Raw genomic sequence first — 24,006 nt, forward strand, 5'->3', positions numbered from 1 at the left:
AAGCCTTTTCGTACTAAACAGTATACAGAATTAATATTAGTGTATAAATAGTAAACAAAAAACAATTTTATTTTAGGTTTTGAATGTAAAATATACATAGCGGCTTTATAAACATAAAGACTCAAAGAATTACTTACAGTCACATAATGTAACCTCTTTAGTGTGAGGCATTGGTTGTTCACTGGAAGAATTCTGGGCTGTCACACAAAATGCTTTGGTTCTAATCATGACCAATGCCCAGCCTCATGTGGATAATCTTTTTCCAATAATAAAATTTAATAGATATACTATATTGACATTTTTATTACTTTTTACATCACAGTATGTTAAATATAAAGAGCATTCACAAATTATGATTACCTGTACAATTTCCTTTCTATTTTTTTCCCCACTCTGTAGTCTACACTCTGCCTTGTCATACAAGTAGGGCACATAGTGCTGCAGGGTTTATGTGTTTGCTTTGCATAAAATAGATAGTACACCAATGATCTTTTAATGCAGGAAGTCACTCATTTTAACCGTTTAAATACATAGCTCAAAAGACAAATTGAACCTTTAAACATTCTTTGAATTGCCTTTTTAAAGAAAATTCAGTTGTTTGCTAAGTTACAGTATGATATTGTAGACCAAATTAATTTTACTGATCACACAAAAGATACCTCTTTTTCACTTCTCATGGGAGGTAGGGAAAGCAAAGGCCAACTCAAGGCACATGCAAACGTTTTTGGTTTCATAATATCATTGATCTTATTTTTTTGTTGTTGAGTTATGTCACACCCCTGAAAAAATAAGGCTCTGTATCTCGGAAACAGAGGCAGGACAAATGCTATTTTCAAAGGCACAAACCGGCACAAATGGAGCACTAAAGAATGCGGTGGGTTTCACTGTGCTGTTTGTAGGGGGCCCAACTTCATGGAGCTACTGTATATCAGACATGCCTCAAGTACAAATAGTGATGAATAGTTTGAAACTTTTTTTGTGCGCAGCCAGCAGCTAAGGGCTTAAGACACTGTGAATATTAAGTGAATATTTAACAAACTAATATGCAAATAATTTATAAAAATAACACAATCATATACATTTGAGATTTCATCACCTGGATTGATGCAATAGAAACCAAAGTGTGTCACTACATTCACCATACATCAGCTATCAGTGAAGAGTAGAACGAAGTGATGAAGCCAATTCATACATGAATTCCAGGAGTAACTGTTAACGGACAACTGTACTTAACAGTATAATTGTACCTAAATTTATGTACAATTAGACTTAACCAAATACAATTTGATATTGCTTTGCAAAACCAAAAATCTAGACATGGGAATCAACCCATGACCTTCTAGTTCGCAGGCAAAAATTCTCACTCAGTTTGCAAGCATGCCTCAAATAATGGGATTGATTGTGCAATTAAAGGTGGTCCAACTTTTTTTATTCTGGGACTGTATGGTCTTTTTAAAAAGAAACAGGAAGTATTTTGTTTACAGCATGTACTGTAGTTTTAAAATGTTGGCCATGTGAATCAAATAAGTGAAAGAAGACTACAATTCACGATGTGCCAAACACATCAATTGCATGAACTGATATCCACACATTACCAAAGAGTAGAGTAAAAATAAATTAACTGCAATATGATATAGTGTGTATCAAATACAGCATACTGAATATAAAGTATGCTTAATATATAGTGTAAATATAGTATGTATTTACAAGTATGTAAACTAAAAACAGTATGACACTAGAATCAAAAATAAAATTATCTATTTCCTAATTACTTACTACTTTAATTACATTGAGACAAAATATAGATTATTTCAATGTCTAAGTAAACCTAAAAAACACATTGCACTCAAAGCAGGCTATTATTTATCAATTCAGTTGAGGGATTTGCTTTGTGAAACATCTCAACTTTTAATATTAATTTAACATATTGTAATATATGTTATATTGACAGTTCTAGTAATTTTATATATGTATAACATACATATTTTTATATTAAAGAACGAGTCTATCTGTTAGAAGCACATTGGCTGGGAATCAAAGCCAGCAAGTTCTAGGTACTAGCCAAGATCTGTACCACCGAACCTAAGCATCAGTTGTTGAAACAGATTAAATTAATAGCCAGGGATACTTTTTCCATTTTCTAAAAGCATTTCATTATCATATACAACAATAATGACAGCAAGTATTCAGGGAAAAAAATGTAAACATTGTAAAGTATATAACATTTATATTGTTAGAATTAGCATGCCAAAACTTTTTAAAATAATTATAGCAAGTGACAGAGTTTAAGATTATACTGCAGAAAATGCTTATGATCAAGGTGGAATACTGTTGTGTATCTTGTTTTTTTATTTATTTAGATACCAGCTACATAAAGTATGTACAATAAACAGTATTTTTATTCATAAACTAATAACATTAATAACATTCAGAAACATTATTTTACATTGGTTATTTTTATTTTCAGCTACTAAAATTTCTATTTAGTTAGATAATTCCATATTGATATTCCATATTAAGTGAATTTTAAGTAGTACAGTACAGAAATCATAACTGAAGCAATCATTTCACTAGCATCTTATGCACCACAATCATCTTTGACCAGTGAATCACACAACTGAATTACGTTGTGGTATGGCGCAGCACAGCAGTTTAATGTTGCAATGAGTTATGCCGTACATTCGGAATGGCTACATCTGTAAACACCCATCTTAAAATGTCCTTAAACTAAGTCTGTTATTCACAGCTTGTGCAACATTCTAGAATAATTTTAACTATTTTAATTTTGCTAACAAAACAGGACCCCAAATTTATGGTATTTTCAGGAATATTCTCTACGCCATGTAAAGCTGAACAACTAGAAATGTTAATATGCGAATTCAACACAAGGATGACGACATTTTCTCAGCCACTGTAAATGTTTTAATAGCAAAAACGATACAAAAATGAAATTCAAACATATGGTAATTATAGTGCAAGATGAAAGAATTTATAGAAAATCTTCATAAACAGAGCAAAATCACAAAAAGAATCCTAAAGAAAAACAAAATACAGTATATAGACCTTCCTAGTGGCTCAACCAGTAAAGGTGCTTGTGTGAGCACAGCTTGAGCTCTTTGATCACAGGTTCAAACCTGGGTGATGTCACTATCTGAATGTAACAGAGATTCTCTTCGGGGTGATGTTCAGTTAACTAACTGAACATTCTTGAAGCATCCCTAACTAACTGAAGTATCACCAAGGGTAAGGTGGGATTTGTTAGCAAGAGTTTTCTTGGTTCACATGACAGAATAACCCCTATGGCTACTTTGTGGCATGCAGTGCTGTCAGTGAGGGATATTCCCCTGCTTCAATCATCTCTGAACCTTCAGTGCAAGAATGTGTTGCCCAAGACATGTTAAAAGACAAGTGGCTCAAAGTAGTTAGGTTGAAAGAGTGAATCTACACTATCATTCCATGATGTAAAAGCACACTATTGGCTAATCCACATTGGATGGGCATAACAAAATAATTGCTACTTATAAAGTTTTAAAAGGAGAATATCATAGGATCACATACTTAATGCTAGAATATCACAAACTGCAAATTTATCTCTTTGGTTATGAATACAATATAAGTAAATATGCAGCATTCCAAGCAGATGGTAACAATGGAAGAGATGGAGGTATAGCAACATCAGGTATATGAACTTAACCTATGTGAAACATGGACCTCAAAATAATTCTGGGTCAGTAAATATTCAAACTATAGTGTTAGAGGTACAGATCACCACTTTCAACTGTCAATTGTTGGTGATTGTGTGGTTTTAATTTTCCTCACATAGATTGCAAAAGCCATCAGAAATGTCAGCAGCTGAAATTGAAATGTTAAACATGGCTAACAATTGCTTCCTTACTTACCCATTCATTTTCTAACATAAGTGTACTAAAATACTCTATCACAGTATGATCTGCATAATATTTTAGGATATACCATATCCTTATCAGTATATCATATAAGTATATCAAGTCAGGTTTACAAATTATACCAAAATAGCAGTATAAACATTCACTGTAGAAACTACAGATGCAGCCATTCAAAATGTGCGGTACAAACCCATACGGCAGATTTCCACGCGCAGACTACTGCAGCACGTGATTGGCTGGCCAAAATGACCAACATCTCTTTACTATGGATGTTTCAATCTGCTTAATATTATATATTCATATGGAAATTTGCAACTAAAGGGAAAGTTTGGGCACAGAGCATAAAAATAAGAAGAGCATAATGTCTCTGAACGTCAAGGCTGGTAGTGATAGTTTAAATAAACATTTTCTAGAAACAGTATTCCACTTTCTTCATAAACATTTTATGCATCAAAGTCTTTCACTTATCGTGTTTATTTTGGAAAAGTCTTGATGTGCTCATTCTGACTATATTAAGTTTATATACTTTATAAAAAGCTATGTTTGAACCTTTTCATAATACTAATATTAATTCTTGCGCTCATTATCGCAGTAAGAAAATGCCTACTTTTTAGAATCCATAGTCAATTTTCTTTGTAAACATGTTTTATTTTAAATTTGACACATTCTTTACTTTCTAAACTTCTTAAGCTGTTCGTTTGAGTCATGTTTCTGAGTGGCCTGGGGGTGCAGCGGGTTTGTTAAGAAGAATGTAATATAAGTACGTTGGTGATCCGGGTTCAAGGCCTGCTTAGGGCACATTTTACTTCTGACAAAGAAAGGCTACTTCTTAAAAAATAAAATAGTAAATATTGTGTATTAATTATTTTTGTTTTTTTATATATGACAACGTATTCATTGTTAAGTGATATTAATGTAAGCTTAGGTCCTGTTAGTGTTTTGTTCAGTTGAGCGGTTTGAAGTGTTTCTGAATTGTTTGGAGTTCTTTGGTCCAATTGGTTGCTAGGCTCACCGTACTGTGACTCTGTGCTTTCTGATTGGTTATGGGGGGAGAACATGACGAGGAAAGGGGGAGAGCAGGAAGTAGAGAGAGAACGTGTGTGCTGCAGATGCAGAGTTCTAAGTGAGGCTGTTCTCAGATAAACTGCCAAGAAAAATAATATCCGTCTCCATCCAGTTCCATTCTGTACCGGCAGAGTGTTAATCCTGTTAGTGGCGAATGTTAGCCAATGTCCGCCTGGAATTTCCTCCCCTTAAACATTTTGTTATATCTCGACCTGAAGCCTGGTTCAGGTCTTAAATTGAAGCTACCCCCTTGGCTTTGAATGTGAACAGTCAATTGTCTTGTATTTCTTAATGTGTCCACTCAGCAGACAAAAAAAACCCAAAAAAACAGCAGGCAGAAATTTTGTTTTGGTCTTCAGAGGTCAGAATTTTAAATTCTAGGCCTGTCAGGTAGCTGGAAAAGCTTTGTAGACATTGTCCTAGGTGTCTACTAGCTTGGATAAAAATATGGGACAAATTGATCAATTTGAAAAAAATCTACATAATGTTTTGTGAAGACTGGACCTGGAATGAAATTTCTTGCATATAATGAATAAATCATAAAAATATTGAAAGCAATAACAATAAAAACCATTGCAATTGCTATAAAAACCTTTAGACACTGCTAGAGAGCCCTTTTCTGCTGTTAGGCATTTAAAAAAAACTCAGAGTTGCCTTCTGGTGTTAAAAAAAGGTGCACTGATAAGAAACTGATTGATAACCCTTTCTGAGTCAATGATTGGCAGCTAGAAGGCAGGCAGAATGCAGCCTGAGGCGTCTAGAGGAAGTCTCACCCCCTAAGGGCTCTGAATGGCTGAAAATACAATGAATGACAGAGTTTTTTACCAATCAGATCGCCTTATTTCTGGTGGTCTTGCTTCAAATATCTATTACAAAGTCAATAACCTATCAGTAGCCTCCAGGTCTGGAGGAGGGTTAGTCCAGGCTCTGTGGATATATATCGTGCTTCAGAATAAGGTAAAAACATGGGATATACATATTTTTTGCTGGTTTTTGCTTTTGCAGTCTTGTTTTGCTGGCTTATTGATTACCTTATCGATGCATTTTGGAAGTTTGGAATTGTATCATCAGATAAAAAGTGACCTTGTGATCGATTGTCTTCTTTTTTTTTAAAAAAACAATGTTTTTTTTTAAAGCTCTGGTTGTCCTTTTTGGATAGATAACATGTTTATGTGGTTTTGTTAGTAAAAAATGATTAAATATGATGCAGGAATCAAAAGTAGATATTGATTTACACCATGGAACTTGCAACTATGCCAAGCATGGGACATGTTAGATTCTATGAATGTTTTTTCTTTCGGTTCTGAAAACGGTTCTGTGAAGCTCTAGTTTTTTGTCCTTTTTCGATTGATAAAATGTTTTCTGCAAAGGTTTTGTGGTTTTGGCGATGTAAAACAATGAAGTGAGATGCTCCCTTTGAGTCAAGTTTTTCTTAGAACGTAGGCGCTTGCGTCCATGACCAGCATTAAGAGGTCACATGAACCCTACAGTTGCACCATTGGTGAAATAAAATGTAAATGAGCAAACAGAGTTAAAACCAGTGCAACCGGTTTAATTCAATTCAAAACAATTTATTCAGTGGGGCAATTTTAACACAAGCCTTTACACCAAGCCTTAAAATGAATTTGTACATATTACAGTATAATTAGAATCCAGAATAACAAATCAGCATTAAAAAGACCACTAAAACTATAATGTGTCTGATTATTATTAACAGCATTAATTTAACAATAATAATTCTTATTAACACACCTATTTATGAGACACAATGTTTCAGAACTCAATAACTTTGCGAAAATGATGGAGAAAAGTTTTGACGTGCTCGTTTTGTTTATATTAAGTTAATATACTTAATAAAAGTTATAAAGTTTTAACCTTTCCTATGAATACTTGCGTTCATTATCGTGCTAAAAAACGTGAACATTTTATAATCCGCTAAACAGGGAATATAATATGAAATCGCATATCTAAAGAGATTAATAACTATATTAATTTAAGGATCTAAATATATTTATATAGCTCTAAGAACTGTATTACTGCAGTCCACTTTCTTTGTAAACATATGCATCAATTTGACTCATTCACTTGTGATTACACTTTGCCTCTCCTTTACAGCTACAGCTTAAGCTGTCAAGTGGCCAGTTGGCACAATGCCTTCAGTGCATCATTGGCATTTAGGAAGCCAGGGTTTGGTTCCTGCCCACAGCACAACTTTTCCTTTAACAAATAAACTATTCCTTAAAAACTCAAATATTATGAACACTATATTGATTTGTTTGGTATTTCAAAGTATCACAACGTGATCAAAGCTAAATTAGATCAACATGAACGGGTTAGGGATAATTTGTGAAACTCCCTGGTCACAAAACCCTGTAATGTTTGTTATGTAGAGTAGAACATGCTTGAGGGATGGGAATGGTTCTCATAGCGGGGTACTGAGATGTTAAAAATTTTAAGGGTTTGCTTCTGGCAGAGTTAATCTTAAATTACTCAGAATCTATGCAAAGCAGCAGCACCTGTGTCGATGTCAGTCGTTGTATAATAAATAACATAATAATAATTTACAATAATACTAACTAACCAAATAATATAACGAATCAAATTCCAAATAAATTAACTACAGAACATCTTCTTTTTCTGTTTCAGCTTAACTGGGCAAATATAAAGTCAAATCAATCAGGATCTCGGAGTGTAACAAGTGCAAAAACATTTTGCATAACAAAACTGTGAAAGAAGCAGACCTGCAATACAGTGAGGTAGACAGATTTTAAACGAAACGTTGTTTTCTTTCTTTTTTTTTCAGCATGGAATAAACCTATTACTTGTTCCTTTGCAGCCTACGCATGCTAACGCAGCTACCCACCTGAACTACTAGATTTTAAATTCTTCAAGCATAATTAGCTCTTTAAGGTTTGTCAAAATCAGATTCTTTGCAATCAGTACACGACTTCTCAAAAGATACTGTACCAGTTTTTCTCATCCAAACAAAGGTCTGATTTTTTTTCATTTCAAAACCTTGGATGGTATGCCCCAGGGACTTATTCGTAGTATAATATAAACGAACAAAAGAGCTGCTGGGTGACATGCAGGTGTGAAGTAGAGTTAACAGCTTCTGTTTAAAAGGTTTTGGATTCATGTTAAGTTCTGTATCTGTGTAAATGGAAATACAATGACAAATATAATTTATTTTCTACTGTTTAAAGTTTAAGCTTTTAAATTCATGCAATGTCTATGTTAGGCAAGAACATGGAATTGTTTCTTATTTTTGATTTTCTTAAATGTTTAAAAAATCAGCTTCCCACTTTCATCTTGCCATAACTATAGCGGGAATGTAGCATATCTGGGGGCTTGTTCAGGATCTTTGATTTGTGGAGACAGTATTTTTCCTTTGATTCACACGTGCTGCTGGTTTTAGCAGTCTTTGTACTACAGGTATTACGGTACTGTAGTTTGTATTATGGGTAATTGTGGTGTCCATCATGGTTTTGAGTTTAGCGTATTTTATTCTGCGCCGTGCTTTGGAACAGTCTGAGAAATGTCGCAAGGCAGACAGCGAGTTTAAGTCTTGGTTTACTGGGGAAATATCAGATGATAAACTGAGACAGGCATTCAACCCTCATCCCCACAAAGACAAAGATGATAAAGGTAATAAAAATCCATTCAAAAGGATGCAGTGTGTTAACACAAACTCTAACAGAGCCGCTTGTGAAAGGGAGGTAAATTTCAGCTCAGTTAAACAAGATCCAAAGTACAGTCAGATAGATTCTAAATTCTTTAGATCCACAGATATACTGAAACAGTAGCGCACACGGCAGATATATTGTAGAAACTGTATGTACAATAAGATACTGTATGGTTTCAAAGTATATGTGAAATATTTTAATCAATTTTTAATCAATTTATTAATCCAATCTATTTTTACACATCCAGCTATGTAAAAATATAGCCAAAAGGATCGCTGTAAAGGTGCGGAGGCTCTGTGACTAAGGATCTGTGCCTGTGGCAATAAGGTTGCCGGTTCAAATCCAACAGCCAGCAGAGGAATCCTACTCTGTAGGGCCCCTGAGCAAGACCCTTAACTCCATCTGTACCAGGGGTCCTGTATAAATGGCTGACCCTGCGCTCTGACCCCAGGCTTCTCTCACTGTGTGTCTCATGGAGAGCAAGTTGGGGTATGTGAAAAGAAATTCCTAATACAAGAAATTGTATATGGCCAATAAACTGAACTTAACTTAAATTCCAAGCTGAAAAGACTAACATTTCCGTTTACAGCTCGTCCATGGTCATTCATTATTGATATTAATAATATATTCCGTATTGCATTAAAATTGGAATGTTCTTACAAAATATAAAAAGAGGCGATACACAATGTTTCTCCTCTATAACTCTTCAGTTTACAGAATAATTCCCGCAGAGCCACACAACATAGTAAACAACAATGTGTGGGTCAAGGTGTAACACGTCTGTCTTCACTATCATGATATGGGTATCAACACATTGATAAGCTGTTCTCCAGTTACTGTTAATTGTAAAAATAACCCTTCTTCCCTCCTTTGTTTAACTTAAAGAATTCCATGAAGAAATCCATAAATACGAAACCATTCACTTATAATAATTCATCCAGATACACACGCACACACACACACACACCAGAGCCAACAACAATCTATTAATGTATAATAGTGGAATATGTTTGTGTATTCGGCTATGTAAGAAACAAACCGAACGTAATTCTCTGATTAGGCTCTGAACTGCCTACATCAAAGCGCGCTACATTTCAGTCCATTCCCCATTACCACTGTAAGGACAATGAAAGGTTTTTTAAAAAAACAAATGTCAAAATGTTTCCAAAACATCCACTTGTGACATTTTAGCTTAGTTACAGAATTCCATATTAATATTACTATCAAGTTATATTAAACTACAACCCACTGTAAGTTCCCAAATTAAAGACTTTGATGCATAAAATATTTATGCAAAATTAAAATATTTATGAAGGTGGAAGTACTTTTGTCCTACTGAGCAATTTTCCTTTTATAAAATATACCTAATTTTTAAATCAGTTTAATGTTTAACATGCTGCAATACACAATTAAAATGATTAAAAGTCTAAACAGTATACAGCTTTAATTCTGTAATTGGAAAATCATTCTCCCTCAGCACTGACCAGGATTCAAAACCGTGCGTTTTCTGGCGACAGACAGCTCAAACACCGCACATGAGAAGTTAACCTTTACTAGCTCCACCTGGCAGTTTTACAAGGTACTTCCGGATACTATTACCCTATCTAAAAAAACATGCAGTATGTTGCAGTACATACACCACGGTTTACAAAAACATACCTCTCTCATTTTGAATAGCTGGATCTGTACAAAGGGAATTCAAAAAGATCTACAGTAGATTGAATTCTAAGACTGGGAAATCACTAGGCAGAAGACTATGTAGACAAGTGCTGACTTGTCACTTGCTGGTAACAAAAACTTGTCATTTGTAGTGAGACCACATTTAGAATATGGTATTCTATTCTGGTCATCAAAATACAAATGTTTGCTGCTCTTTTAGTCAGTACAGTGAAGAGTGAGCTTATTAATTCTTGGGCTCAAGAATTAGTATACTAATAGGATAAAATACCTATACCTTTTTAATCACTAAACAATTGAACCACGAAGGACATGATCCAAGAATTCATTTACATAGTAGATTGAGGGAGTCAGTAACGGTTTACCTAGCCATGTTGTTGAGGCTGATACCATCACTTCTTTGAACAAATGACTAGATGAGAACCTTAAGATTAGCAACTAAAAATAAATGAGATAATGAGGTACATGGGCCCAAATGATCTCCTCTTATTGGTAAAGCTTATATTTTCCCACACAATGAGAAAGTCTATACTAGCAAATTTTCAACATTTTAATTGTACAACATCTTACAGTAATTTACAATATTTTATTAAGAAATGGTGTTGCAACACTTCCACATTAAGGTTTAGGCTACAATGAAGAACCTCAATAAATATTCTGGCTATTACTAATAAAGATGTAGCTGGAAGAGTTTAATATATTTAGATGGTATTGCTGGGGAACTACTGCACATTTGAGTCACACGTGTGCAATGTAGCACACTGTGGAGTGCTAAAGTAAGATACTTAAAAATTAAATAAATGTAATGTTTTCCATTATAGTCTGAGCTACATGTTTTCTCTTACCTTGAAGCACTTCCATGGGTAGAACAATCCAAGCATTTTCTAGATAGGAGATGTAGAGATAACGAGCAGTGTTGCAGGCCAAACCAATATACAATACTCTGCAATGGAAAAGAGATTCAAAAACAGTGCATGCTGACATGTGATGTCAAATTTAGTTATACTGCACACATAATTAATCATTCTGTGTTTAATGTAAAAGTTTTTATTTAAGCTGAAAACTGATTAAGCTATGTTGAGCGCCTCAAACACTGTTTTGTGGTGAAATATTATTTGTATTTAAGACAAACACCGGGTTAGTAGCAACTGCATTACTGTAATATGTAAAATATGCAGAATGTCAGTACAAGTTACAAAGCTTATTTATTGACTTCAAAAATTGCTCAAAACTTGCTAATAACTAATTGGACACTAATCACAACTGCTGCTAGTTGCTCTTCCAAAAGAGACTTTTAGACATTTCCACTACTGATTTTATGCAATAATGAATACAAATCATGATCTGATGTGTAGCATTTACAAATTCAATTTTTACAATATGAAGATTCAAATATTGACTGTATCCATGCATAATTCGAGATTATAAACAAAACACTTGTAAAGCAAAATAAACAAACAAATCCTCAGTTTGCAGGACATCATGTCATAAGTTGCTCTATAATGAAAAATATTAGTTGCAGCTGATATTAGTTTGCTTTTAACAGGTCTGTATCAAGAAGTAGACCTCAGCTGTATTCCTAGTATGTTCAGCTAAATGCATCACCAAAGCTCTTTTTCACAATTGGATATACTGAAAGAAGTTTTAAAAAAGTCATAGGTAAATGGACGCATTAACAGATAACATATGCAACATGTAGGTTTTCTCTAATCCTGTATCACTGCCAAGATACAAAACATTTTGGAAGAATTAGATCTATAAAACACAGATCATAATCAGAATCACATTATAATATTCTACATGCAAGTTACGTTAATTTGTCAAGGAGAATATATTGACCTGGAGATTCATTTTTGCAATGTCTGTAAAACAAAGAGAAATAAAATTGGAACAGTCTGTAAGTTCATCATTAGTTTGGCGAGGGATTACAGGATTACAAATTCATATTTTATTCTGAGACCTTGAAATCCTAGTATCATGATCCAGAAAGTGTGTGAATAATTCTCAGTGTGCTCTGTGAATCTGATAAAATACAAATGTATTAATCTCCAGTTTATCTATTAAATCTCTCATTTAAAAATGCATTCTGCCTTCCCCTCAATTAATGAACACTGAGATTTAAGGAAGCCAGTATACAAGATGAACTCTTTATTTTCAAATCTATCATTATCATTGTTGTTGCCTCTCAATGACATACTCGTTTCCTTCTAATCCTCTCTATTCATCTGCAGGTTTTGGCTTCCCACTTCTCTTCTGTTCACACCACCCCTGTTCATTCTGCTTCTCTCCTGCTCCCGCCTCCTCTCCACTCCTGGCTTTTGCTCTCCCTTGCTTCATTAGCTGCTGACTGTCCTCTCTTTCTCATACCTAAAAAAGGCTCCACAGCGAAAAGTTGTTTCTTTTCTTCTCTTTTCATCATGGAATAAATCTTTACTTGTTCCTTTGCAGCCTACAAATGCTGAAGCAGCTACCTACTTGAACTACTCATATACAATGGTCCTGATAAAAAAAGCATAGCCTACAGATACACATCAGGCGTACTGTAAAGTATTCCCATATCCATTTGATCCAGCTGAATACAGCATAACATGTGGTGTTTGGGTCACACATGGTGTACAATACAGAGAGCAGGAGACAATAAGATCTTGTAAATTGTAGGGCTTCCTAAGCAAAGAGTTGTATAACAAGATTCTGTTCATGCATAATTACATACAGTACACAGAATTATTAGTAATTGTGTACAAATAGTTATTCAAACATATAATTTTATTTTAGATTTTGTTAAAATGTCTTTAAAGCCACTATGTATAGTGTATCATATTTCAAACATTAAAAGAGGCTTGACTGACTTGCAGCTCAAATAAGAGTGCACTGAACAAAGGGTTTGTCTTTAAGGAAATAATTTTCACCACAACTGTGCTGCAATAATTACAACTAAATGTTTTTGAATTATACTGTTTTTAGTGTTTTCAGCAATATTCAAACTTCAGCTTTCTTATGAACTTGAAAATAGTTATTTACAAAATGTACTTGATATTAAGCGATATTACAAAGTACTATCACTTAACATATATATCTAAATATCTAAGTGATACTAGAGCTGCTATCTCAAATATTTAATGTAAAAAACATACCTGACATGTCCAACTAACTCAATGAGCTTGTGGCTGGTGAAGTAGGCTGCCAGCTCAGATATATGGCTGAGCACAGAACAAATACCAAAAAGTGTTGTTGTCCCCTTCAGGTCCTCCAAGTGCCAGTAGAGAAATGTGAACACAAAGCCATAGCCAAAACCCATAAACCAGGCAACAAAGAGGACTGTGGCATAACGCACACTGCACATAAGTACAATCAAATCTCTGTAATGGAACTGGCCACGGTTTGTGCTGGTAGAAGCAGTGGTAGAACTGGCGTCTTCAGAGCTGCCTGCAGCAGTAACATTGCGGGCAACCTGTGGGATTTCAATTTCCTCTTCCTTCTCTTGTTTATAATGGCTATTGTCAAAGTAGAACTGTGTGGTCACTATCAGTGCAATCGTCATTAGGACTCCAAATACAATGAAAGCAATCTGGTAGTTTTTATAATCAGGCTGAATGCAACCTGTGCCTTCAATGAACATCTTGATATGTGTGTGGTCGATCCCAATGCCAACTGAAAGCATGGCCAGTCCCCAGCCTAGAGAGCCCCACATCCTTTGTAGTCCATAGCGGTCTCTGTGCTTGCCTAAATACTGCAAGGTAACAGTGTCCACAATGGTAACAGCAGGGGCACTAAAGAACTCACCAATTATTACTACTAAAAGGATCAAGAGAAAAATAGTCTCTACTTGGTCTTTGTTATAATCAATTCTGTTTCCATTTGTGGTTTTTATTGTGCTTTGAGTGGTGGTTCTGGTAGTAGAACTGGCAGGACTTGACTGTGGGTAGGTTTCGTTTTCCCTGGACATATTTGCTTTTATGTTCCTGATTTGCCGGGAGATTAAAATTGGTTCCAACTGAAAAGAAGGTGGGGGGAAATGTTCACCATACAAGTCCCTTTTCTGACGGCTCTTGGTTATATTCTGTCTTGGTGCAGTTGTTAAAGCTGAAGTAACAGGGAGGGTAGAGGTTGACATAACAGTGGCATTGGTTGGAACTGTAGTTGGAGTGCAAGTCATTGAAGCAGGCTTCACAAAACCTATTCCGCAGTTAAACAGAATCCAACACAAAACTGAGAAAAGGAGAACAATTTTTCCTTTCTTGAAACGGTCAGCTACCACTCCCCAGAAGGGAGCACTGCAGAATTCTATGAAATATCTGATCCCTACGAGCAGACCACTCTGGCTTGGTGTCATTCCCAGCTGCTTGTAATATACTGGCAGCAAAGGATGTAAAGATCCATAAGCTGCATAAAAAAAGAAGTAAAAGACTTTTGAAATAAGGAGATGATTATCAATTTTTATGCAGCTCTTCTCTAAACAATCTATTTCATCCTCCTCAGCAGATGAAGGTGGTTCTGAAGGTGGTGAGACTACAGGAGATCCAGACACCTGATCAAAAGACAAGGTATTGAATGGTTCAGCCAGAACATATTTCCTCTTCTGTTCTTCTTCATCCTCTGTCAAAATTGCCACTCTGTCATCACTTGCCATTCTTTGAAAAGAAAAACAAATCTAATAAATAGCACATTACAACCCTAAATATACTGTATATAGTGAAAAGTATGAGTATTGGGGTGGTACAACCAAATACTAACTTTAGACTAATTTACTTTTAGTTAATTTGCTCCAATACATTTGCTTACCTGAAATGGGGGATTGAACACAACGAATTACATTTCTAACACAGCTAAATATGCACTGTATGCAAAATGATACCCAGAAACAAAAGCAGAAATGCTATACTTTTGCCTTATATTTATCTTTTGATTTGAAACAGTTCTTTAGTACTCTGCAAAAATGACACATTTCACTATAATGTCTCAATACTTACAATTTTACTGTATACAATTGTAATACATTTAGAATTGTATTTAGTTGCAATACATTTAAAAACAAGTAATACATGATGAGTATTAAAATAACCATTTGGTGTTCTGTTTTGCTTTAATCCTTAAACATCAAACTGAAAGTGTTTTAATTCGAAGCACAGAACAAACAGACAGTACAGATTTTCCTGGCAATAAAACTGTGCAGTTTGGTTAAACTATCCATCCATCCATTTATTGTCATGACAACTGCAGTAGCCATAATGATGATCTCATTATATAAATACAAAAATTGATCTTTCAGATCCAACGAGTGTGTAATTAATCAAGAGTGCCTCTATATGAACTGAAGAATATACTGGGATTTATGCGTGAAGAAAATGTACAGTTGATTTTAATTAGTTTCACAAACATCAAGTAAAGGGCCAACTAATAATAAATAATAGCTCATACGAGCTATATTTTCAAAGCAGTATCAATGGAATTCAAAGATGTATTGAAAACTTGTAAAAGAACTGTTTTACAATACTGCGCACTCGTTACTTTCTTAGCCAGTAAAACAGATCAATGTATTAAAGTATTCAGACAATATTACTGTGTTACGCAAATGGTAAATTATAAATATAACTATAGGTTGAAAAATTAATACACACCAACTAAATTCTGATTACTATGTATTAACGTATATATGGTTAAAACCTCCACTGACCGTTTCTTCTGAACATTCCGTCTTACGTTTGCGGAAGCGCATATCCTTGGGTGTTTCCTGTTTTAATGTTCTCAAGGCATATTATTTACATTGTATTTGTATGAAACAGGTTGCTTTTTGCTAACTGTTTATATTAAACACTGCGAATTACATTGGTCCCTCGGTAGAATTCAAATAAGTACAAACGTAAAGGAAATCATTATATATAAAACAGCCGCCCTTTTCTACGTAGTCTTTGTAATACACTCACTAAATAAAAAAATACATTTTACAAATCGCGAAACGAATATATAAACAGGTACAGATATACCCGGAGGCTTAAACAATCGAGATCTTAAAAATGTCAAAAGGAACATGCGTTTATATCTATTATTGTATTTAAAAAACAAAGTAAAAAGCAGTTTTATATATATTAAAAAGTCTCACCTAGGTTTCTATTGGGGCTTTGTAGAAGCTCTTCTGCGGTATACCTCCTCGGCCGCCCTAGGTGGTAGGCGATTTAATTTGATCTGCCAAAACGTTTATTCTTTTCAAGCATCATCTTTACAGCGAGTCTCCATACCGTGTTTCACGTCGCTCCATTGACTACAGCCGCGCTTTGAAGAGAAAGACACTTCTAATTTTAAATTCTAAAGCTCATAGACAAAAGAAAACACTACCATCTTCACATATTTCAGAAACCTGCATTTCAGTGCAGTGTCATTGTAGCTGGTGTAGCTTGACGTCAGCTCTCACCTGCATTGTAACCGATAGCTGCTCAGCAGGGTCGGGCCAAACCCACGCCACCAGTTCAGTGTTTCTATGAGGAAACAACCTCCATTTCAGGCTGGGCTGTCACATTACACACACTAGTGGAAATAGGTTTGTACGACATATTTTGCTAGGATTTAGCAAAACGATCAAATGCTATTCGTATAATTGCCTTGCAATGCAGGTTAAGTAATGAACATGAAACAAACAGGAAATAATAAAATAGTAAAATGTTAGTTAAAACGTATTTCCGCATTTGCCGAAAGCTTTAGGGGAAAAAAACTGCAGTTGTGCTTGTGATCCAGCTAAAACAACACAGACCTTGTACATAATGCCCAAGACCTATTACAACCGCAAATCAAAATAGCATTTTGATTGGATCTTAACGTTTTTCCTTTGCTGTGCTTTGCGTCACAAATCTCTTACAATGGTTACCACCCAAATTCCACAATAAAGGTGCAGAATGTTCAACTATCACATAATAATTATGTTTTACAAATATCCTGTTTGCATTGAAGGCTGTTTTACTTTTCATGTTGTAGTATTTTAGTATCATACTGTATTAGATAACATTTAATTTTAAGAAAAAAAACTAATAATGCACATGATTAATTTTAAATTATCTTCCCACTTTTATCTCATTGCATATTTATTTCCAATACAGTAGATATACATACAACTTGTGCAAAAACTCACATAGTGTATATACTGATCCAAAAAGTAACTGTGCATGATAAATACAGGAAACATATTGTAACAACACACACACATTTTGGGCATGAAAATGTCAACATAGGAAAGTGTTTAAGGAATCTCATAAATTCCTTAAATTGCAAATGCAAAGTATACACCTTGATACTGTAAGTCAATAAAATACATCAAGTGGTCACAATTAAGCAGAGTATGTTTCAAGATGGAATACATCAACAAGCTGTTGTAAAGCACTCCAGATATCAAAGAAAAATCATTAGTACTGTAGCGCTTACAGGTTCGTGCAGGATAAAGGACAAGTGGAGACAACAACACCTTTACAACAACACCAACCACAGGATTTACACACACATTAGGGGACCGACGGAACACCTACACAGGTTTAGGGTGGTTACTCGTTAACAGACTCTACACACTTTACTAAGCTGCACAGGACACTTAAAACCATTTACAACGAAGACTCTGTGGACAGATGCGTTATCATCTTGAAATCGGAATGGTTTACTGGAAAAATGACGAGCCAGTACAGGCAATAAATGTTCATCCAGTATCTGGATATATTTTCTAGCCGTAATATCTCCGTCAACCATACACAAAGGTCCCACACCGTAGTATGTCATAAATCCCCACACCATTACTGAAGCGCGTTGTTGCCTTGGGGGACACATGCGTTCAGTTTCATTCATCCATTTCATTCATTCATATTTTTTCTAGTTGACTTCTAAAACAACTATTTTCTTCCTAACTACTCTCCGTTTTATATCCCTTTTATGTAAAAATCTTTGGACTGTACAAGGATGCACAGAATCCCCTTAATCTCTGGTTACATTAAAATCATGGGTTATATCTCTTAAAACACAACTTCTGTAACTTTTAACATGATGAACAAACCAGGCCCCATCACGAGGTGAGATCTTTTTTGGACAACTACCTGTTCGACAACGATTTTCTACGCTTCCTTGTAGAAAATATTTTTTTCCAAACTGAACGAATTGTAGATTCAGGTATACTTAACAATTTACTAATATTGTTATGTTAGTTTAAACAAGACAATAATATTCCGTGTATCGTATGGCCTGCACAGCCCCCGGACCAAAATATTATTGAAAATTATTGAAAATTCATCTGCTGAACTTTTTGCCATTATTCACGATATCTGGGTCAACTTTGATATTAACTATGTGAGAAATCTATACCACACAATTCCAAGGAGAATACTGGATTGTATACATCCAAAGAGACATTAAACAAAGTATTAGGTAAGTCTTTAATATAAAACTTTGTTTATTTTCATTTTCATGTTTAGATGGTCCCGATGTTGTGATTTCTGCAATTTAGAATTTTCGTGAATATTTTTGCTATAGCGCTGTAACTGTCTTCTAGTAAAGTTCCAATTATATGGACCACATCCTGTAGATACATTTCATTACACAGGAAATGGTACAAAGGTTTGTATTTCAATGTGTAGCTATAACGTAAGACCTGATAGTAACTTTAAGACTGAATCCAAATTATTCTGAGAACTGTAGGCAATAAACCTCCTCTATTAGCCCACCTATCAGCATTCCCGGCACCTTCCACAGGAATATTATAGACCAATCAGGAAATTAATCCAATTTACCAGCAAATCTCTTTTGAAGACACTCTTTAAGGACAGTCATTCCCCCACCTAGTGACCACAAGATGGCATGAGAAGAACAACAGTCCCATTTGAAGGTTGTGTCTTAAGAGAAAACATAAACATCCACATAACCAAGTATAACACAAAGGCTCTTGTAGCCAGCCCCAGCTGCATAATAATCACCTTCTCCACAGGCTTCCTTAAACCATCTTTTAATAGTCTCCACTTCTTCAGGGCTCAGAACAGCAGAGATCTGGTTTCCATCACAACTGGATGCAGCAGCAGTGTTGGATTTTTCATCAGCACCTCTGATTGTAGGAGATAACCAAAGAGAACAAACCTTTGGGGAACCATAGGAAATACCCCAAAAGTTTATTATATTTTGATTATGTTGAAATTAATTTTCAGGACCCTGCTTGCCTTGAACTAATCATCAATCATGGTAGTGGGGTGTCCTTTTTTCAATTAAACCAAAAATGTTACACCTTTTCCAGCCTTATTGAATTTGAGTTATTCTTTTAAGAAGACAGATATGTACATAGAAAGTTAATGTGTTCCGTATCTATATTTGCTGTCACAAGCTCTGCCAGATAAAGTACTAGGTAAACTTTTGGTTTATCTTACCAGTATCTTAATTACAACTACTGTAGATGCAAGTTTTTTAAGTAAATATCATTGCTATGCATAATTTTTGGGAGTGTACAATTAGTGTAAAAGAGTGTACAATAGAGTGTAAAATTATGGTTTATGACATCTGCATTTCTAGCATTCGTCTTTGAATACTGTTTTTTTCTGCGGTATTATATAGTGTGTTGAAATGCCATGCTGCAGTATTTCATCTAATGCAAGCTTCCTGTCATGTCTTAAAGCAAATACTAGCATTTTAATATCCCCAAGCACTTGTACTGGCATGATACTAAGCAATACATACAGATGCAGCCATTCGAAACGAGCGGGGTACGCTGCAATAAAATGCGGTGGCCGTGTCGCATCACAGCGCGTCATATCACGTCAACTGTATAATACCGCAGTTATTATATTGTCCAGAATCACTGCCAGGTGGAGCTAATAAAGCCTGACCTCTAATGTACAGCATTTGAGCTGTCGCCAGAAAACGGATAGTTTCAAATCCCTGCTGAAAGACAATCTTTTTCCAATTAAGAATTTAAGTTGTATACTCTTTAGACTTTTAATAATTCTAAACTGTGTATTACAACATGTTAATCATTAAACATTAAAAAGTCGGTATATTTTATCAAAGCAAGATTGCTCAGTTGGACAAAAGTACACAACCTACCACTTTTATCATAAATATTTTAATTATGCAGAAATATTTTATGCATCAAAGTCTTTACCGAAGATATTACTTATAGTATTAATAATGAATGACCTTGGACAGGCTGTAAGCTCAAAGTATTACCGTGGTCCGCTTTCTTTGTAACCGTCGTTTGTAAACGAAAATACTTTATTTTTTCATTGACAAAAAGTAACACCACGATACACCACCATAAACGATATTAATTTAGGAACTTAAACATATTATGTAAACCGTATATGGTTGGTATTTGTATTTTAAAGAAAAAATACACACCAGTATTCCAATGTGGTTACATGTGGTTATATCGGAAACGTTTTTTACGTGCTCCTTCTGACCACATTAAGTTTATATACTTTGTGAAAATTCATAATGTTTTAACCTTTTCTGCGAATATGCTCGTTATCAGAGTAAACAAAGGCATACCTTTAGAATTTGATTAATAGGGAATATAATATGGAATCGCGTATCTAAAGAAATTAATAACGATATAATTATATTCATATACTGTAGCTCAAATAGTAGTATAATATTATTCCATATTCCATTTTATATTATATGCATATTCGCAGAAAATCATTTATTTTTTAAATATGTTTGTACCTATGAGATCCACCCACACTCCCAGGCTCTCCAATGGAATGTCAATTGTCCTGGTATCCAAGCTGGAAATAGTAATATTCTCATGTACCGTTCTTGTCAGGGCTTGGGCTGCACCAGTAGTACCATCCAGTACTTTAATAAGCAAATTTTAAATATCCTGCTCAGTTTCACATACTTTCACATGTATCTTCTCACCTGTAAAGCAAAAGTAAAAAGAATTTAAGAATTATTCTTGCATTAAATAATAAAGCTTAGTACAGTATATGCAAATCCCTTTTAAGCAGTATCTTTTAGGTAAGACTGTGTAAGAGTAAAAATAATTGTGGCACACACAAAAAGAAAATTAACAATAGAACCATATTACACTGAAATTAATGCCTTAAGGAATCAATTCCATATTCCAATGAATGTACCCCACATTACTTCAGAGCCCCTGGTATTAATTTCTTAAGAAATGACTTTAGCATAGCCTGTGTAATGTACTTCTAGGCTACAGAATTTTATTGCATCTGTTGCAACTGTGGCATGTTTATGAGAGGCATATGTCCTTTTTTATCCATTCTGTTTACAAGAACCTTGGAATATTAGTATTGCATGAATTTTGATTAAAATTTGCATACATGTTGTTTGTTGCCCTGGAAAAGAACAGTAATTTAGTTGTTCAGTGGGGCCAAGTTTTTTTATAATGTCTTATATTGCTGATGTAAATTTTACAAAATAGACATTTAGTGAATTTTATCCTAAGTGATTTAGGATAAAAATCAGATTATCTCACTAAGGGATTCTAATGGTATAAAAATATAACAATGAATAAGACTGGTCAAAATCTGTGTGCTATAAAGAAAGTTCAACTGACAAGATGAACCAAGAAATTATTTATGGGTGCTGTTTAGCATTAACAATGGCTTAGCCTGGCTCAGAATTCAAAGTCAACATTATATGTTAAGACTCAACTTCAAGTTTCTCAACTGAGACAACAAGAGCATAAATAAAAGCCCAAGGATGGATAATGCAATAAATACCAGTAAATTTGATTATTCCTACCAATAAAACTATGATCTACATTATTAGGGCATAAATGTTAACTAACTGTAACATGATTTGAGGAACGACAAGCAAAGGACAGAAATGTGAAGCAGTGGTTAGTGTTCTTTATTCACAAATGGAAAGTTTTTGGTCCAGATCTAAAGTGAGACACTGCTTTTGTAGTCGTGAACAAGGTACTTGTACTTAAATTGCTCCAGTAAAATATCCAGCTGTATAAATGAGTGCAAATGTAAGTTGCTCTGAATAAAAATGTCATCCAAATACATCAGTTACAGTAATAAAGTCTTTAATAGTAATAGTAATGTCACGCCCTCTGCAGCCAGAGGGCGCTCCTTCTCTGTCCTGTCCCTGGTTTCCGGTCTGCTGTCCTTCCGGTCCCTCTCCTTCCCTTGGGCTATATATTTCCGGGTCTTGCACTCTGTCCTCGCTCAGCATTGACGTTCGGATGTCCTGAGACCCGCCTAGCACCAGGGCGCCCCACGTCCGCTCCCTGAGGGCATAGGTTTCTATACGGCAGTCCTGAACTCTTTGCACTGTGAGCCCGGGCCTTTTTCCCGTCTCGCCGCTACGCATATGGGTCTTTTTCCGCTCTCCTGCTCCCCACGGTTAGTCCCTTTGGACGTCCGTGACAAGTAATAGTTGTATAACCACATGCCTGTTATTGCAGGGATTCTCAATCCTGATCCTAGAGGCCAATACAACAGCTGATTTTTGTTCCAGCCAGTCCCTCAATTATACTACTAATGATGAAGGATTAATTTGGCATTTTTTTACATGTGACAATTTTTACCTCTTAAACATGTTGAATGTTGACTTTTATCTCTCACAATTCATAAGTAAAATAAAATAGTAGAAAAAAATCTTGCAAACATTTCAAACCAGCAACTTGTTAGTTCAATTTATAATGCAATCAAATAATTGAACTCAGATAGAATGAAAACCATCACGAATGAAAGCCTCCAGAATCAGAATTAGAAAACTCCTGTGTTAGAGGACCCTAGGTATACTGGATACACAACCATGATAGCCAGAATGAATGTCAGCTTTGTTTGGTAATCAAAATCAGTTAAAGATGGACAAGGATTGGTAGAGGACTGGAAAAGTGAAAAAAGAGAGGACAGAGACAAAAGGAGACAAAATGGAGAAGAGAAGGTAAGAAAGAAGCTACAGTACGAGGTAGTTCCATTTCCTAACCAGACTAAGAACCATATTCAGGTCATCTTATAAAAATAACAAGAGAGCTTGCTGTTTTGTTATTTAATTGTATTAATGACATTCTGATTTCCTATATTTTGGAATCCCCTATGTGCATGTGTTCTCTCCTATGTTATGTCATGCACTATTAGAACGGAAATTGGTCATATAGGAACTGGGACTCAAGTTTGAGCCTGATAATTACTCTATCGCCAAAGATCAAAAAGCTGCTGCATAAGCTTCAGTAATCCATTTTAGGGAGGTGAAACTATTAATCTCTATTATTTGCTTTTACAACAAACTGGTAACAGAACTTAACACCTCCATTTACATTCCACTGTATTATGTGTAGATTTAATTACTTGGTCAAAAATAGTACAATGAAAACTCTATTTTAAGTAATTTGAAACATCAAAACATACATTAAGGAGCTAAATTAACTAGCAGTCCAATGCTACAGCTTTACATATTTCAATTCCTACAACACTGAAACATATTTTTCCTGGAAGAACAATTTATCAAGATTATTCATACTGTAGTTACAGTATAAAAGAAAAATATAGTATACTAGATATGGTCTTAAAATAATTTGCCTAATCCATTCATGAATTCATTTGACCCCTCCCCAGATATGTTATTTTCAAGACCTGGAAACTTAAAAGATAAAGATTGAATATATATAATATCTTATATAACAAATAAAAATGTCTCTTCATAATGAACATCAGAATCCAATTTGTGTTCAGTGTCAGAAATGAAGT

The 24,006-nt window shown here is 34.8% G+C and overlaps 1 protein-coding gene across 1 annotated transcript in view; it reads right to left on the bottom strand.

Annotated features, from left to right (window-relative positions):
• mfsd6b (major facilitator superfamily domain containing 6b) overlaps window positions 1-16,832 on the bottom strand; it is a 40,423-nt gene extending 23,591 nt beyond the window's left edge. The window contains exons 1-4 of the mRNA XM_088930267.1: window positions 16,740-16,832; window positions 16,431-16,600; window positions 13,465-14,961; window positions 11,176-11,273 (exon numbers count right to left, since the gene is read on the bottom strand). Coding sequence (XP_088786393.1) covers window positions 11,176-11,273; window positions 13,465-14,960 — 1,594 coding nt within the window. The 5' untranslated portion in view covers window position 14,961; window positions 16,431-16,600; window positions 16,740-16,832. The remainder of the gene's footprint in view (window positions 1-11,175; window positions 11,274-13,464; window positions 14,962-16,430; window positions 16,601-16,739) is intronic.
• Between the last annotated feature and the right edge of the window lie 7,174 nt (window positions 16,833-24,006).

Source organism: Atractosteus spatula, chromosome 13 (assembly GCF_055471065.1).
Source record: "Atractosteus spatula isolate fAtrSpa1 chromosome 13, fAtrSpa1.hap1, whole genome shotgun sequence".
NCBI lineage: Eukaryota > Metazoa > Chordata > Actinopteri > Semionotiformes > Lepisosteidae > Atractosteus > Atractosteus spatula.